Genomic DNA, 15,902 nt, shown 5'->3' on the forward strand with positions numbered 1-15,902 from the left:
AGAGGAGTCTCCTTGGGCACCAGGGTATGCCTTCTATGCACGTTATCTGCAAGGACTGTGTGACTCAGAGCCGAGGCATCTGATTACACCCACCCAACTCACGCCTCCCTTGCAGAGATGTCCGTGGTCTTCCTTAGATAACCCTGTATCTCATCGCATTTTATGTTGAACGTTTTCTTTTTATGAAAACTAAATATCTAACAACGTTCATGTTCTCAAAAACCAACCCATTCTCTCATTGCCTGGCAAAGAGTGTTAACTCCAGAAATAGTTTTAACCTACTGACAGCAACTAAATCCATGAAGGAGAAGGTGTAAGCGGATGGGGAAGACCGTGTCTGCCCGGCTCCTCCCCCACAGTCCATCACTCTCCTGGACTCCGGACTCGTCCGCACCCTCACCCTCAGGGGCCTGTCACTTTGCATCCTAACAAAACCAGGCCTCTGCCTGCTGCTTGCACACAGTTTTGTCAGTGCTGGGCGGCAGAGGTTCTTCAAGCTTGAGTGTTGGCTTCCTCTCCTCCCCAGCAGCGGATAAACCATAAGTGCTTGCTGGCTGGTCCTCTACCTCATGTACGCAGGGGAATGACACTTGGGGCGCAGTGGCTGCTGCTTGGTCTTTGTATGTCGGGACTAACGGTGTGGTAGCAGTGGTGCCCCAAAATGCTAATCCTGTCACCTTGGCTCTTCGGCCATGCGGATGCTGCTTAGTCAGCAGAGGAAAGTGTCCTGACGAACCACAAGAAAACCACTCACTCTCCTGTGTTCCTCAATGCAGAGGTTCCCCTGGATGAGTGCGCCAATTCAAGTCACGTTGGTTGGCTTTTGGTAAGTGGAAATTAACCTTTAAAATATATATTGCTATTATTGTGTGTTTATCACGTGTAATCACAGTAGTCAACACAGAAATTGCACTTACTATAGTTAATTTTTATCCTATGGAAGGTTGGGTAGTACAGGAGAGGAATTTTGAAGATGACACCATTTCAGGATGCCTAGAAGTTGTGGCTCCAGTAATTAGAAAGATGAAAACTGGGGGAAACAGATGGATGGGAAGAGAGGAGGAAGGAAAATGCCACTGTGGATTAGTGTGGAGAGAAAAACCAGGTGAGCCAAGAGGAAGGACTCCAATAATGGAACGAAAATGCCCAGATGAAGAATACAAGCAAGTCCCATGAGATTATGGATAAAAGATAGACCAGATGAGGATAGCATTGGATGGGGCTGGGAGATGCATGGTGAGGTTATGTAGACAGCGTAGGCAGAAATATCTGCCTGGCCCAAGGCAAATAAAGCAATTATAAAATCTAAAAAAAAAAAAAAAAAAAAAAAAAGATGAAAACTTTCCACACAGGAACTAATGTATTCGCTTTGTGGGTGTTCTCATGGAAACGCCAGCTACCCCTTTGGTTTTATTGCTTTTGTTTGTCATTTTGGTGATTAAGCAGTACATATTTGTAAGGCAATATTGTGCTTGAGAGAAAGAAAAAGAGGTTGTTATTAAAATACATATATAGAGAAAAGGAAGCTGAGAAGTGGCCACTTCAGCCTGCTGACCTGTTCTTCTGTTTTGTCTTTTAAGTTTGGTGTTCGCCACCCCCCTGTGCTGTGCTCTGTTTCCCCAGAAGAGGTAGGTGGTGTTTTGGTTTTTTAATTTTTTCTTTTTCTTAGAATTCCTGTCAAATTTGACCCTGGAGACATAAGCATAGTTATTTGATTTCAGTGGTAAGAAATTGGGACCCTAAAGGACCAGAGAAGCCCACAAGTCTAAAAGAGACTGGGAGGGCTAGCTCCGATGTGTGGGACCTCCAGGCTCTCCTGCCCAGTTCTTCTCTGCCCCCTGCTGCTACATTTCAGAGTGTGTTAGCCTCTCTGAGAGGCAAGCCACCTCCTGCCTGGCTTGCTTCTACAGCCTTCAGCGTGACCCACTTCACTGGAGCCACAGGCGAGCACATCAGTAGCGTTCCTCCACTAGTGTGTACTCCCTGGCCAAAGCTCTGTTCTCAGCTGGCACCACTGTTTGCGGTCCCAGCGCTGCAGTTCACAGGGGTGTGTGAATGTCACTGCTGTGCGTTCTGACCAGCCATGACACATTTTCAGTAGAAATAACAGGTGAATTGGCTCCTTACAGCTCTTTGTTGAGGATGACTGTTTTTCTGAAGAGAACAGAATGCTTACTTTGTATCCGTGTGCAGCCTTTCTGGTGTGTCTCATGCGCCAGCCCTGGCTCTCTGAACCTGTGTCTTTTCCCTGCTCTTCCTAGTCAGGGTCCCATCTTTGCCCATGAGATAACCTTATTTCTCCTACCTGTCCCAGCTCCATGTCTGTGACAAGCTTGGAGGATGAGTTGCAAGCCAGCATCCGAAGGAGTCACCCTGAGTTACTGCGCGTGTACTTCAACAAGGGCCTGTGAGGCCAAGGTCTAGTCCTGGAGCTGCCATCTGTGAACCTCTTGAAGCCACAGCAGGGAGCAAGTGCGTGTGACAGGCACTCCCAGCCGAAAGCCTCTGCAAGATCTGCATTAGAGTCCAGCTGCCGGTCAGGAGCTTGGCATTTGAATCATGTTGTAATTTACAAAGCAATGCCCTTCTGGTAGATTTTAAGGACACTTGATTTTTCCAAGCCACCACCTGGAGCTTTCCACAGCCCTGGTAGGCATAGCCCAGGTGCTCCAGCTGCACACTCAGTAAACGCCGCTCATCAATCATTGGAAAGGTTACCTGTTCAACTACTGGAGTCCTTTCTACCTCTGTGCCACAGGGGTCTCAGCAATGAAATTGGGAAAGCACAAAAGGTGTAAGACTAAATACCCACGTTTAAATACTAAGGGAATTTTGTCTCCAGTTGCCAATGGATCAGCCCAAAGTAGGTGGTGATAAGAATTGAGGTTCAGAGCGGAAACACTCCTTACACCTTCCCGAAGGCAGCCACTCAGCAGGATGGGAAGCCTTCCTCGTGGCACTGGGTTCTGTCGGTTAATTTTTCAATCTGTTTAGTGCTTCTAAAATATTACTCTTACCTCACAGGTATTCTATAGTCATGAATTTCCATCAAATAATTAACTGAAATGCATAAGTGCCAGGGTTTGGGAGTGTTTTCAGTACCTGTGGAAAGTGCCTGACTGGGAGAGTCGAGTTTTTTCAGAAGTGAAACCACAATTCTTAGGTTCTATATGCCACTTCCATTTCCCCTTTCTCTCTCTCTCTCTCTCTCTCACCATTCTTGTAGAATTCTTTGGCTTTCAGGAAGGTACAAAAATAACACATTAACAAGTCAGCAACAGTGAATGTTGTGCTGTGTCCCACCCTATCTAAAGCTTCTTGGTGTGTCCACGTCTCTACCGTGATTTCACATCATATGTTCCATGTAGCTGAGGTCCCGCTGGAAGTCTGTGGATGTTCCATGTCAAACAAGTCACTTGCTACACCAAGTGTAAATCATTGTAATTCAGAGATTTGTAAGTGAAAAGAAAAAATGGAGACTGTCTAGTTTCTGTAGATCCTTTTTCCCTGATAATGTGTCTGCATTGAATTTCCTCATAAAGGAAAAAGTGGTGTGCCTTGTGCCTGTGTTTCTCTTTTCTCTGAAAGGGTGAATGGCTCTGAGGCTCTCAGCCCTCCCCTGTGCTGCTGGAATCTTCAAGTTGAACGCCAAGCCACTTGGAATGCAGTTTGTGATGCTCTGGCCTTGGACAAGCCTTGCTGCCTTCAGCACTTCTGTTCAAATGGAGGTGGAGCACTGCGGGTGCTTAAAAGACACGTGTGAGAAGCCCGGAGACCTTGCGGTCCTCCTGCCAGCCGGTCCCAGAGTTCTTGCCCGGTGCATGTGCAGCTCTGGGAACGTGAAAACTCAGTAGCTAGCTGGGAGACTGACCAGCTTACCCAAGTGTCAGCCCATGTGTAACGTGAACTGCGCAGGAGACACGCAGCCGAGCTCCTTTAGATTTGGGGGTTTTTTTGTTTTGTTTTTTGTTTTTTGTTTTTTTTTTAAGTTTTGGCCTCTTAATGCTTTTGTATAGGAATACTCACTATGTGGTTTAACCATGCTTTAAAAAGAAAAAAAAAGAACAAATGAGTGGAAATTGGCAATCTTTGCTGATCTTTTAATGATACCTATTTTTTCCCAGAAAAAAAAATCCCTATGAAGTGCAATACGGTGACTAGTTAACACTGTTCTAACTGGAGGTAGAGCTGTGTGCGACTGGCTAGCAGCTATCAGTATTAGTGAGGGTTCGGGCCAATCTCAGAGCCAATGTGTCATTTCAGTGTAACTGGATGAGATGGTAAATAAATGCAGAATGAAAATAAACTCGCATGGTCTGTAAAGCATGCCGTCTGGGCGTTGTAACCGGCTGTGCCCTCAGCCGAGCATCTTTGGTAATTCCAGTGCAGCATCTTGTGGTATCCCCTGACCCTTAACAAATAGGGTATCTCTGCTTTGGCTTGCTGGTCGTCCACCCTGGATCCTCACAGGAGTGGTACCCCGTCTCCACAGCTAACACACTCAGAGATCTCCCAAAGGAGACCTAAAACTGAGCCCTCTGAAAAGCAGGTTTCTGTCCAGTAAATGCATACCAGAAGTAAACTATCGTTGGTAAGTTAGACACAAATTTAACAGTGATAACTGGCAGTAAAGGCAGTGAACTGTGGCAATGCTGTAATAAGTTGTTAAAACTCATGAATTGTTTATTTCTGAACTGTTTGCCATAATCTTTATAGACCATGGTGGATAATCAGGAAAGACAGAAGTACAAAGAGACGGCTGTACACAGAGGCACACGCCTCCAGCCCCATACAGTGTAATTCAGGGGTGTTGATTGTGAACCCGGAGGGGACATGGTTTCTGCTTCAGATCGCTGTGTAGCACCTGCGCCTGAGGTCAGTTCATTCACTTGTCAGAATCTAGCACAGAACTGGTGTTTTGAGCAGAGAAACATCCTGATCTGAGATTGGAAGTGATTCATTAACGGACAATTCACAGCTGAGTACTTTTAAATTTGTTGCCGTGATTTGAATAAGAATGACCCCCCCCCAGAGGCACAGGTTTTGAGTGGCCAGTCGTCAGAGAGTACCACTGCTTGTGAAGGAGTGGGAGGTGTGGCCTTGTTGGAGGAAGTCTCACTGGGCGGGGTCTGAGGCTTTAAAAGCCTAAGTCAGGCCCGCGTCTCTAAAGAGAGCTCTTCCCGCTGGTTGGGATCCAGATGAACAACTGTCATCGGTTTCTCCAGTGCTGTCTGCCTGTGTGCCACCATGCTCCCTGCCGTGACGGTAATGGACTAAGCCTCTGCACCTGTAAGCCAGCCCAACTGTTGCATGGGCATGGTGTCTCTTCCCAGCAATAAACACTAAGACGTTTATTTATTGGGTGGACATATGTACACATATGCCTGCTATTATGGTGTCCATGTAGACAGTTGTCACCTTCTACCATGTCAGTCCTGGGGGGGTGTTTGTGAGTTTATATGCCGGTGTATGTGTGTGTGTGTGTGTGTGTGTGTGTGTGTGTGCGTGCGCACACCCCTGTGTCCTGATTATTTGGAGAAAGTAATTGGTGCTATCTCTAAGTAAGAGTAAATATCAAAGCTAACCCCTGTGCAGAGACTACCATGGTTCCTGGCACAAAGCAAACGTTGCGAAAATGATTTCCTACTGAATATTTGCTGGCAGAGCACAGGCTATGCATTCTAGATGCCTGTTCATCTTTGCGGAGTAAGAATTCAGAACCCTGGAAACTTCATCTGAGATCACTAAAAGTATGAGGTTAAAACGGTCAGGCAGAGGTGCCTGAGTCCATCTCCTTCTACCTAGTAATCAAGGTTTGGCACAAATGAGAGTGAGAGAAGGGTGCTCTGCCCCCAGAAGGGAAACTGAGGCTTGCTGAGACGCAGTGCTTTTCAAGGCTGTCTTGAAACTTGAAACAATACCAGGAGCCCATATCTGTTGCCCAGTCTACAGCTCTTCCTAAAGCACAGACAACCAGATTTAGTCTTTCTGTGCATTCAGAATTTTACTAAATGCTGAAGAAAATAGTTACATCAGATGGTAATGATGGAAGTGGTCAACCATTTAAACCTACATAAGATGTACTCCCTGGACCAACACCATTCAACCTTGTTAGAATCGTTCATTCTTGAGGCTGACCTAAGTCTACTAAGCTAGAATTATAGTTTGAAAGTCCTGGCAACAGCCAGGACTCTAGTCTCCCAGAGGTCAGTAGGCGGCTTTCGGTCAACCTGAGGTGGCATTTGATCCTCTGTGTATTTACCCTTCTCCAGCTTCCATAAAGCATCGGGAGCCAACATTTTCATGCCTGGGACCTAATTAACAAACTTATGAAGACAATGACTATTCTGTTTTGTCCATTAGCATATATCTACCCAGAATAATTGGTACCAACCAAGCATGTTTGTGGTCACTGGATTCAAAGCTGGGCTATTGGCAGAAGTGTCCTTATACCCAAATGAAGAAAGGAATCTTCCATATTAAGAGAAGTTGTAATCTGGGTATGAAAAGAAAAGTTTTTCTGGGAACAGAGCTGAGAAGGAGTCTAGGGTCTGGGGGAGGGACAGTATTGACTATCAATAATGTCCATATCCAGCCTCTTCTAGAGAAGTATAGAGCCAGAGGTGATCTTCATGGTCTGCTTAACTCTGAAGCACAAAATTACATCCTTGCTAAGGAGATATGGAATTCCAAGAAGTAGACTGTCATATCTAGTGACGTTCCATCCCCAAGCCTTTATCTCGACTCATATCTGTCCAACTCCGAGATGCTTCCCACTGCCTCAGCCTCCCCATCTGCAGTTACAATGTAACCAATGTAACTGCCTCAGCCTGCCCATCTGTGGATACAATGTAACCTATGCAACTGCCTCAGCCTCTTCATCTGCAGATACAATGTAACTGCCTCAGCCTTCCCATCTATGGATACAATGTAACTGCCTCAGCCACCCATCTACAGTTACTATGTAACTAATGTAACTTCCTCAGCCTCTTCATCTGCAGATACAATGTAACTGCCTCAGCATCCCCCCATCTGCAGTTACAGTGTAACCAATGTAAATTCCTCAGCCTCCTCATCTGCAGATACAATGTAACTTCCTCAGCTTCCTCATCTGCAGTTACAATGTACCTGGCTACAGCTCAGCACTCTACCAACTCCACAGTAACTCCCCCAAAGGTTCCTCTGAGCATTGTCTTCATTAAAAGTAAGAATCATCATAAAGACGTGATAATGACAGCAACAACAAAAAATCATAACACAAGATCCCAAGGCTGGGGGAGATAGCTCAGTCAGTAAAGTTCCTGCCATACAAGCATGAATACTTGAGTCCTGCTCACAGAACCCACATAAAAAGCCAGATGAGTTAGGCCACGCCTATAGCCCCAGTGCTGAGGAGGTAGACAGGCAGGTCCTTGAATCTCATGGGCTGGCCAGCTTAGCCTAATCAGTGAGCTTTAGGTTCAGTGAGAGATCGTCTCAAAGAATAAAGGTGGAGAGCAACCAAAGACAGATACCCGGACCCCACCTCTGACCTTCATATGTACAAGCACACATGCACTGCATATGACATGAAAAAAAAATGGAAAGAAAAGAGATCACCACAGACCTGACCTGAAACAGTCAAAAGACCATGAAAGGGTCTGTTTCGGTGCATATATATAGTTTATAATGAATTTGAAAGCGTACCTAGTCAAAGCCAAATTTAGTATGGCCATTTCCCATGGTAGGATCAATGGTTGTCCCTGAACACTATGTGGCCGCTGGAACACAATGTTCCTTCATTGGAAACTGAGAACAGCCCATTCTCAAGCCCACTCTACACTTCTTGAATGAGAAACTGTAGGTGGACCCAGCCAGCTTTTCACACACATCCCAGAGTGATTCTGAAAGACACAGACCTGAGAGCCATTGGCTGGAAGAATTCAGGCTGTGGCTGGACTATCCTGGCTTGGATTCACCTCTGTTCCTTAAATTGAGGCAGGCTACACACTTTAAAATGCAGTTCCTGCAGCTGAAAAGCGAAGATAGCACTCTCTTCCCTGGGTGGTGATGAGAGTTCACACAGCATGCTGCTGGCACAGGACGCGTTCCATGCCCTGAGCTAGAGTTTCACAATGTTTTGTCTGCAGCCCTATGGGAAAACCTGTTCACTCAACCTCAGAGAGCAAGGTGTGGCAAATTTTCTGCAACAGTTCGAAAGCATCTATCAAAGTTTAACTACTTCAGTTCTACGAAGTGGTCCCACGTGGTCCCACAGAAATACACCCTTACACTGTTTGTGGTATGTGGGCAGAAGGTGGGGACGTATTTGCTATCCAAAAAGAGGGGGGGTATGTACTGTTATGGGGAAAATCAAATATAACACAAGTCCTTCAGTGTTTTTGAAAGTCTTGCAAAATAGATATATAGTTAATTACCGTTGACGGTAACAAACCAAGCTGGAGAGAAAGGCTGCCACTGGGTACTAACACTGACAGTGACCTGAGGGCCCCCCCCCCTTATTTTCTGTTTCTTGAACTTGGGACATGTTGGTTGCTTTTGAAAAATAACTCTAGAGGAGGGCACAGTAGTGCATAGCTCTGTTCTTAGGACTCAGGAGGCAGAGACAGGTGGATCTCTGTAAGTCTAAGGTTGGAGAGGTAAAGTGCCATGAAGCCATGAGGGCCTGAGTTTGGTCACCAGGGCCCACATACAGAGCTGGGTGTGGGAGCTGGTAATCACTTGTAACCTGGAACTGGCGAGACACAGACCAATAAATCTCCTGGACTCACTGGCAGCCAGCCAGGCCTGATAGGTAGGCCCCAAGCCAATGAGAGACTGTACATCAATGGCTCCAAGAACAAGTCCAAGGTTGGCCTCTGGCCTCTAGGTACAATACACACACACATACACACATCTCCTCTGTATACACTCTAAGCCAAATTTTATAATAAATGCATAGGTAGGCTCAAAAGACAGCCCCCCCCATAAAGTAGTCAACAGTTGGTGTCTATAGGTTTAGAGAGAATTCTTACTCTTTTTCAGTTTAGAGATAATCATTATTTTTCAGTTTTCTGATCCTCAGATTTTCTAAAAGGTGCCTGCAAAGGCTCAGGATTCTGAGCAACCTCCTAACTTGAGTCAGCACCCAAATCTTTGGTCCTTCTGGCAGAGTTCACGGAGACTGCTGCTCAGGCTGGCATGGGGGCAATCCTGAAGAGAGGCTTGAAGCTCCGCTACCCAATCCCTGGAGTTGCTGAGCCACTCATGGCTCGCCTTCTAGTTCCAGCTGTCCACTGCAATGACAGAAGCACCATCGTTCTCAGAGCTCCCTTGTCAGGCCTGATCCAGGCTTTGCTACCCAAGCTCTAGACCAGAAGGGAACAGCAGTGCTGTGAGGTGACACCAGAGAGCAGCATTGCCTGCAAGATCTTCAGACTGGTGCTAGGTGATTCCAGGAGCTGTCTGCCTGCAGCCAGAAGCAGCAGGCTAGCCCCAAGCATGGACCCTTGCATTTCCAGGCCTGGTGGCAGGTGGTCCTGGGATATGGGATAAGCCTGGAGCCCTCCAGCAGTAGCTGTTGAAAAGATGCCCTGGTTTGGAAGTCATGGGCTCATGGGTGGGATGGACTCATCTCTCTGTGTGCATTTCTTTAGGGTACATTGCAAAAAGCAGTCTCCGTAGAGATAGGAGAGAACCATGGCCATGCCCAGGACTAGGGTGGGTCAGACCCTTTCCTTGCCCTCTGTGTTACTGGTACCCACAATATTGCAGGAGCTGAGAAAAGGAGCAGTGAACTTGTTGAGGAAGGGGACCCTCAGTATACCCCAGTTGTCACTAGTGAGCCATCCTTAATGGGAGCAGAAATCAGCAGGAAGGGAACTCTGATTGCAGGGAAAGGCAGCATGGGGCAAAGACTTACAGAGCAGAGCAGCATGCGGTGGCTTCAGGAAGACTGCCATCGTGGGTGCTCCGGGCATTAGACAGCATGACTCCATCCTCACCCCGGCTACCTTCATAGTCTGGCACTGAATCTTTTGTGATGCCAGACATGCCAGTTTGGCTCTTTGAGCCTGTCTCCTCATCTTTGATGTGGGCCAATCAGTTCCACTGAGCAGTCTGAAAATTAAGAGTTCACGGGGAACCATGGGCCAGTGTCCTGTTTATGTCACTCTGTCCCTTGTCCTTTTCTTCTATAATAACATCCAAATGGAAAAGCACCCATGCTGCTTCTGTGACCTTTGGGTGGTCCTGGAGAGTCATCCAACTGCTTTCAAGGTCAGGAGCACAGATCCCATAGGGCTGACAGCAGTCACAAGCCAAGCTCTGTTCTCTTCCCTTTTTATAGTGGATTGTGCTCTGTCTGATCATGAAAATGCTGACTACAAAAGTAATGTCTCAGAGAAAGATGGTAATATGAGAGGACAGCTTTTTAAAACTAAAAATAGAGAGGAAAATACCAGTTCTATTGAAATAAGAAAGGGCCCAACCTAATGGTATAAACTCTGAATAATAATTTCAGACTAGAAGTGAGAGGCTGGGAATTCAGTTTCAGAGAGGAGCCATGTGGGGTGAAGAAGGGTGGAAGAGGGGGCTTTCCTGGCAGTGTGTGGGTGGAAACAGAGCAGGCAGCACAGCAGGAGACATCAAGGAAGGTGGTGGTGGAGGAGAAAGAGAAGGAGGAAGAAGAGAAGAAGAAGGAGGAAGAAGAGAAGGAGAAAGAGGAAGAAGAGGAGGAGGAAGAGAAGGAGAAGGAAGAAAAGAAGAAGAAGGAGGAAGAAGAGGTAAAGAAAGAGGAGGAGGAAGAGAAAGAAGAGGAAGAAGAAGAGGAGGAGAAGAAGGGAGAAGAGGAGGAAGAGGAAGAGAAAGCCCCTATGTGAAGCAGGGTTGCTACAGAAAGACAAGAAGTGTGTTGTGAACTTAGCATGAGGAACAAAGGAATCTCCAGGTGCTTAAGCAGAGCCTCACAGCAATAACTGGAAGGAGGAGGCAGATCTGAATCCATCTCTCTGGGAACAGAGCCAGAGAGGGAGGGTCAGGAGGAATGAGGACAGAATGACAGCAATGCGGACATCATCAACAGGTGGCTGAGCATTAGCACACTTGGTGTTTGGGTATGGTAACACACATTTGTTTGTTTGTTTGTTTGTTTTGTTGTTTTGTTGTTGTTGTTGTTTTAATCCTTAATTTCACTCCAGGGTCATCTGAGAGAGGACTAAAGGGATCCACTATTCTGTTCTCTTCCAAACATTTCTGGGTGGCAGGTCTTGAATCTTAAGCTCTGGGAGCCTATTTAAAATGCATCTCTGGCTGAGAACTTCTAGTAACAGGGACATAGTAGAAGTCTTTCTGTGACTTTGGCAATGCTAGGAAGCAGATCAAGAGCCACACGGTGATACTTGGTCCAGCACTTTCTGACGAGTTCTCCCATGCGAATCTCACCCACCTATGAGCCTCACTTTGCGGAAAGTCAGTTTACTCGTTGAGTTGCCGTTTCCCCTAGAGAACGCTTCATTTTATCCCCTGCAGGCCTGTGAATGGCTGCTGTAGGCATCCCCACCACACAAGTGGGGAACCATGACAAATCCAAGATCCCCCAGCGACTATGAGACGGAGAGAGGACTGAGCAGGGTACCCCGGCCGGTACACGGGCTGCTGGCCACAGCCACCTCCTTCCAGGCCCACCCCTCAGCCTACCTTCTACCAGCACCCAGAAGGTCAGGGTCAGGCTCTGTCCCCACAGTAACAACCAAGACATCCTGAAGCTGCTTACGGCATGCAGCAGATGTCCCCGAGGCTTGTCTGCTGTACTGATGCACTTTTGAGAGGATTTCAGATGATTGGAGTCGGCTGCTTGAAAGATCGGGTGCTGTCGGGAGCCCCGCCGTGCGCTCTCTTCTGGCTGTGCACCTGCTCGTTGGTCTGTGGTGGATGTCGGTGAAAGGTTTCAGGGAAGTATCTTTTCTCCTTTTCCGGTACGCTGATACTCCCTGTCTTTAGCTGCACAACAAACCACTGCAGTCACGTCCTTCAGGAGCTGTCCACTCCTCCTGAGCCTGTAGCTGGCCAAGCTTTGCTTCTCCTGGTCTCACCTGAACTCATGGCGGGAGCTGCCTGTGGCTGCTGGGAAGCCAGAGGTGGCCTCCGTCGTGTGCATGCCTGGCAGTCAGGCTAAGATGTGGCCAGGGCACCCCGGTGCTCCTCCACGTAGTCCCTTGCCATCCGGAAGGCTCGACCTCAGCATTCCAAGTGCTCACCGCTCTCCTGCTTATGCTACATTTGCATATATCCAAAGGAAACCACTCAGAACTGGGGAGGAGTCTGGGAGCTCACCTTTGCTCTGCAAAGGGTCTCTCTATGTCACCCAGGAGCCTCGTCTTGTCATTGGCGCGTGATAATGGCCTGCCCCAGGAGCCTCCCCCACAGGATCCTTCACTGCTCAGAATCCCGGGTTCTCCTGCACCTCATGATCCTGGATTCCTGACTTGCGGATCACTGTCACCCAGTCATTTTCTGTGTCATTGCCACCTCACCTCCAAGGTACGTCACACCTACTTAACAAAACACTATTGGCCTTCATAAAGGGGGCCTATGGCCTTTCTTGTCACAAGCTTTTATTTGTTGTACTAATCACAAGTTTCTGTCTATAGAGTGGAACTTACATTAAACAAGAAAGCAGTTAGTTGCTCCCATACAGTTCTGCACTGAGGCATCACCAGGCACATCTCGCCTTCCGTGTTGGTAACGTAGCATGCAGAATCCATGACTGAGAAAGACTGTCACTGACAGCTCTTCCCCAGCAGACTTCACAGTACCTTACAGCACTGTGCTAAAATACTGTGTCCTCATCAACAGGGACTTACTGTCTAGTGCTGGGGGACACCAAACACCAGTGGTGATAGCCTGTATGGAGAGAGCTGTATGGACCTGTATGGACCTCCCTGGCTAACAAATCAGAAATGAAGCCCACCCCTGGCACTTCTTTCCAGCAGTCTTCCCCCCCCCCCGCTCATATAGAACACTTTCATTCCATCTCTTCAATCACTCTTTTTACTGCTTGTCTAGATGCTTTTCTGAGTCTACCAAACACTCAAAGGGCAACATAATGTAATAAAGTTTTGTTCAGAGGATGGAAAAGATCTCTGCTGGCACATTGGCATCCACTTCATAGCTTCTCTCTTCCCGGGAGGAAATGCTTCTCCCTGCGGAGAACAGCTACACAACAGTCCACTGTAAAGCCAAGGAGTGGCTAGGACTAGATTTCAAAGCACAAATGTTTTTTCTCCACCTCCTCACCCTGGTCTTGGAGCGGTATCTAGTCATCCACTTGTTTCAGCTGCCCTGTGTGTGGTTCTGCTTCTGGAAGCTCACTGTCCAGAAAACCTCCGACACAGGCACAGAACGACACAGGCACAGAACGACGCATTCATATAGACCACGACGCCATCATCACATCCTACAGCTCAAATGTATTCAACCTTTGTGTGTCCATTGTACTTTTGCAGGGATAGAGATTAGACCCTGGGCCTCATGCCTCAATTAAATATTTTTTTAAGTAGATTTGAGCCCCTGGCCCGATGCTTACAGGATTCTGTATGTTGGTGTACCTTGAGCCAGCATTTGGAATGTACGTCTGATCTAAGTTCCGGTTTGGGCATTAGTTGAATGACCGACTGTCCTGGGCAAGTTTCCATGCAGCCCACCTGTAAAAACAAAACAGTCAGAGCAAGAGCCCACCTTGCATGGCTATGAGGACAAGATGATGTAAATCTGAGAAACAGCTTGGCACAGTCCCTGGTACACAGGAAGCGATGGGTGAAAATGTGAGCCACGATTTCTTTTCTCAAGTGGGAAACACAGCTCTGTCTGTCCTGAATGATAAAGTTAATGTTAATGAAAGATTGGTTGGTTTTGCTTTCAGCTTGGGCAGGAACAATAATTGAAAAAAAGAAAGAAAGAAAGAAAGAAAGAAAGAAAGAAAGAAAGAAAGAAAGAAAGAAAGAAAGAAAAAGAAAGAAAGAGAGAAAAGAAAAAGAATTTCCCCAGGGAATGCAGACCAGGTTTTAAAGAAAAAAAGGGAGGCTGTGGAGAAGACAGCCAGCTGGCTTCTGAGGAGAGGGGACTTGAGAAATGTTGAGCTTTTATTTCTGCATCGGTGCTCCATTTATCCTAAGAGTTTTTATTTAATTATGCATGGAAGGTAGATGCAATGGGAATCTATTTGCATAATAAAAAGGGGTGATTGAATTCAGTGCTGTAATGCCATTACCTTTCAGGATGCCCAGGCCCAGTCTCTTTGTCTCCTTTCTAATCATTGCTGGCATTTTTTTTTTGAAAGGGTGAAAAAAATGTGGAATAGAAGATATCAAGTCAGGGAGAGGGAGTGCCATGGTAACTAAAGGGGTTAATTTGGCTTCTGGGCAGGAAGTCTTTCTCCTTTCCTGTGAAGGGTAATAGCTAAAGAAGAAAGCTGCTCAATTCCTATGTTGGTTTGTCTGTCTCCTCACTTCCATTAGACAAATTCTTCAAAAAAAGTTAAAATGGTCTGAAACATATCCTTTTTTAAAAACAAAACTAGCTGTAAATTTACATTTATTGAATAAACTTGCTTTTATTCAATAAATGCAAGCAAAATACCTGAATTTGATTTAAGTTTCAATTTTATGACCGGTTTGGCAGTACAGAAATTCACTGGCTAAGTACCTCCCAGAGATGCAATATTCTCAAGTCCTTGGTACTGTGAACTGAAGTTGGGGGGGCGAGGGCGGGGGTATAGATTCAGGACCAAATTATAATGGGCTATCTTTAGTATCCTTAGTAACCATTCATTGCCCATCTCTGTGTCTAGCCTAACATCCTTTCAACCATCAGTTAAACCATTAAGATGTGCTAACTTCCCTGATTGCTAGCTTCCACCAACCCAGTAGCTACAAGATAAAGCCTCTCACGCTTCACTAGGCTCTATTTGGCCTGTTACAGCAGCTTTGATCAGAGCTCTGTTAAGGCTCATTAAAGAAAAGCTCTTTCCTTCCAGCCTTGGATGGAGACCTGACACTCAAAGCTACCCAGAATATAAGAGTTAATCAGTTTGAGCTGTCAGTTACTTGGCTAAGAAGGCAGAGTCACCTGGTGCTGTAAGCTCTTGTTTTTTTATGGAAAGAAGCCTTTCTCGCTGCCAACAGATACATGGACCTTGTTTTTTAATTCAATCAGCTTTCGTGTGTCCTTTGATGAAGGACTTAAACCATTACCGATCAGTTATTGTTGAAAGGTGTGTATTATTTCCTGTCATTCTGTTAATTTGCAGTGTTTGGTGTTTTTCCTATTCCTCTGTTGCTTATCTATTATTCAAGAGTGGTTGATTTCCTCCTGTGCCTCATAGATGTGTTTGTGTTTCTCTTCAGCCCAAGGAATTCCTCCCAGCATCCTCAGCAGAGCTGACTTACTAGTAGGCACAGAATCCTTGAGCCGTCTCTTCTCATAACAGGTTTTGCTTTCTCCCTCAATTATGACAGATCATTTTGTTGAGTATAGTAATCTGTGTTGGCAGTTGCTGTCTCTTACAATCATTCATAGCCCTCCAGGCTTTTGATGTTTCTGTTGAGACGTCTTTTGCTAATCTGAGGGGCCTGCCTTCATATATGACTTTGCGTTTCTCTCTTGCTGCTTTCAGAACCCTTTGCTCTGTGTATTTAGTAGGCTGGTTACAATATGACGAAGGGAAGCTCTTTTCTGTTTCGTATTCTAAATGACTCCTGTATCTGGATTGGCAATCTCTTTCCCTCGTTTAGAGAAATTTTCTTCTATGGTTTTGTTGAAATTATTTCTGTGCCTTTATAATGGAGTTCTTCACCTTTTTTATCCCATAGTTCTTAAATGCAGCCTTTTAAAATTGCTCCAACCATCTGGAAAGTTCTCAGTAC

At 46.2% G+C, this 15,902-nt stretch overlaps 1 protein-coding gene and 1 long non-coding RNA gene across 7 annotated transcripts in view; one reads left to right on the forward strand and one right to left on the reverse strand.

Annotated features, from left to right (window-relative positions):
* Positions 1-4,306, forward strand: part of Sfxn1 (sideroflexin 1) — a 35,962-nt gene extending 31,656 nt beyond the window's left edge. For 2 of the 6 annotated variants that reach the window (XM_060372722.1, XM_060372723.1), the window contains exons 9-12: positions 3-24; positions 714-826; positions 1,581-1,628; positions 2,315-4,306. In XM_060372722.1, the coding sequence (XP_060228705.1) occupies positions 3-24; positions 714-826; positions 1,581-1,628; positions 2,315-2,344 (213 nt within the window). In that variant the 3' untranslated portion in view covers positions 2,345-4,306. Of the gene's footprint in view, positions 1-2; positions 25-709; positions 827-1,580; positions 1,629-2,314 lie in introns of all 6 variants that reach the window. The other 4 variants (XR_009587710.1, XM_060372724.1, XM_021646445.2 and 1 more) reach the window with 4 other exon arrangements.
* LOC132649351 (uncharacterized) overlaps positions 1-15,902 on the reverse strand; it is a 133,268-nt gene that overhangs the window by 35,418 nt on the left and 81,948 nt on the right. The window lies entirely within an intron of this gene.

This window comes from Meriones unguiculatus, chromosome 19, assembly GCF_030254825.1.
Source record: "Meriones unguiculatus strain TT.TT164.6M chromosome 19, Bangor_MerUng_6.1, whole genome shotgun sequence".
NCBI lineage: Eukaryota > Metazoa > Chordata > Mammalia > Rodentia > Muridae > Meriones > Meriones unguiculatus.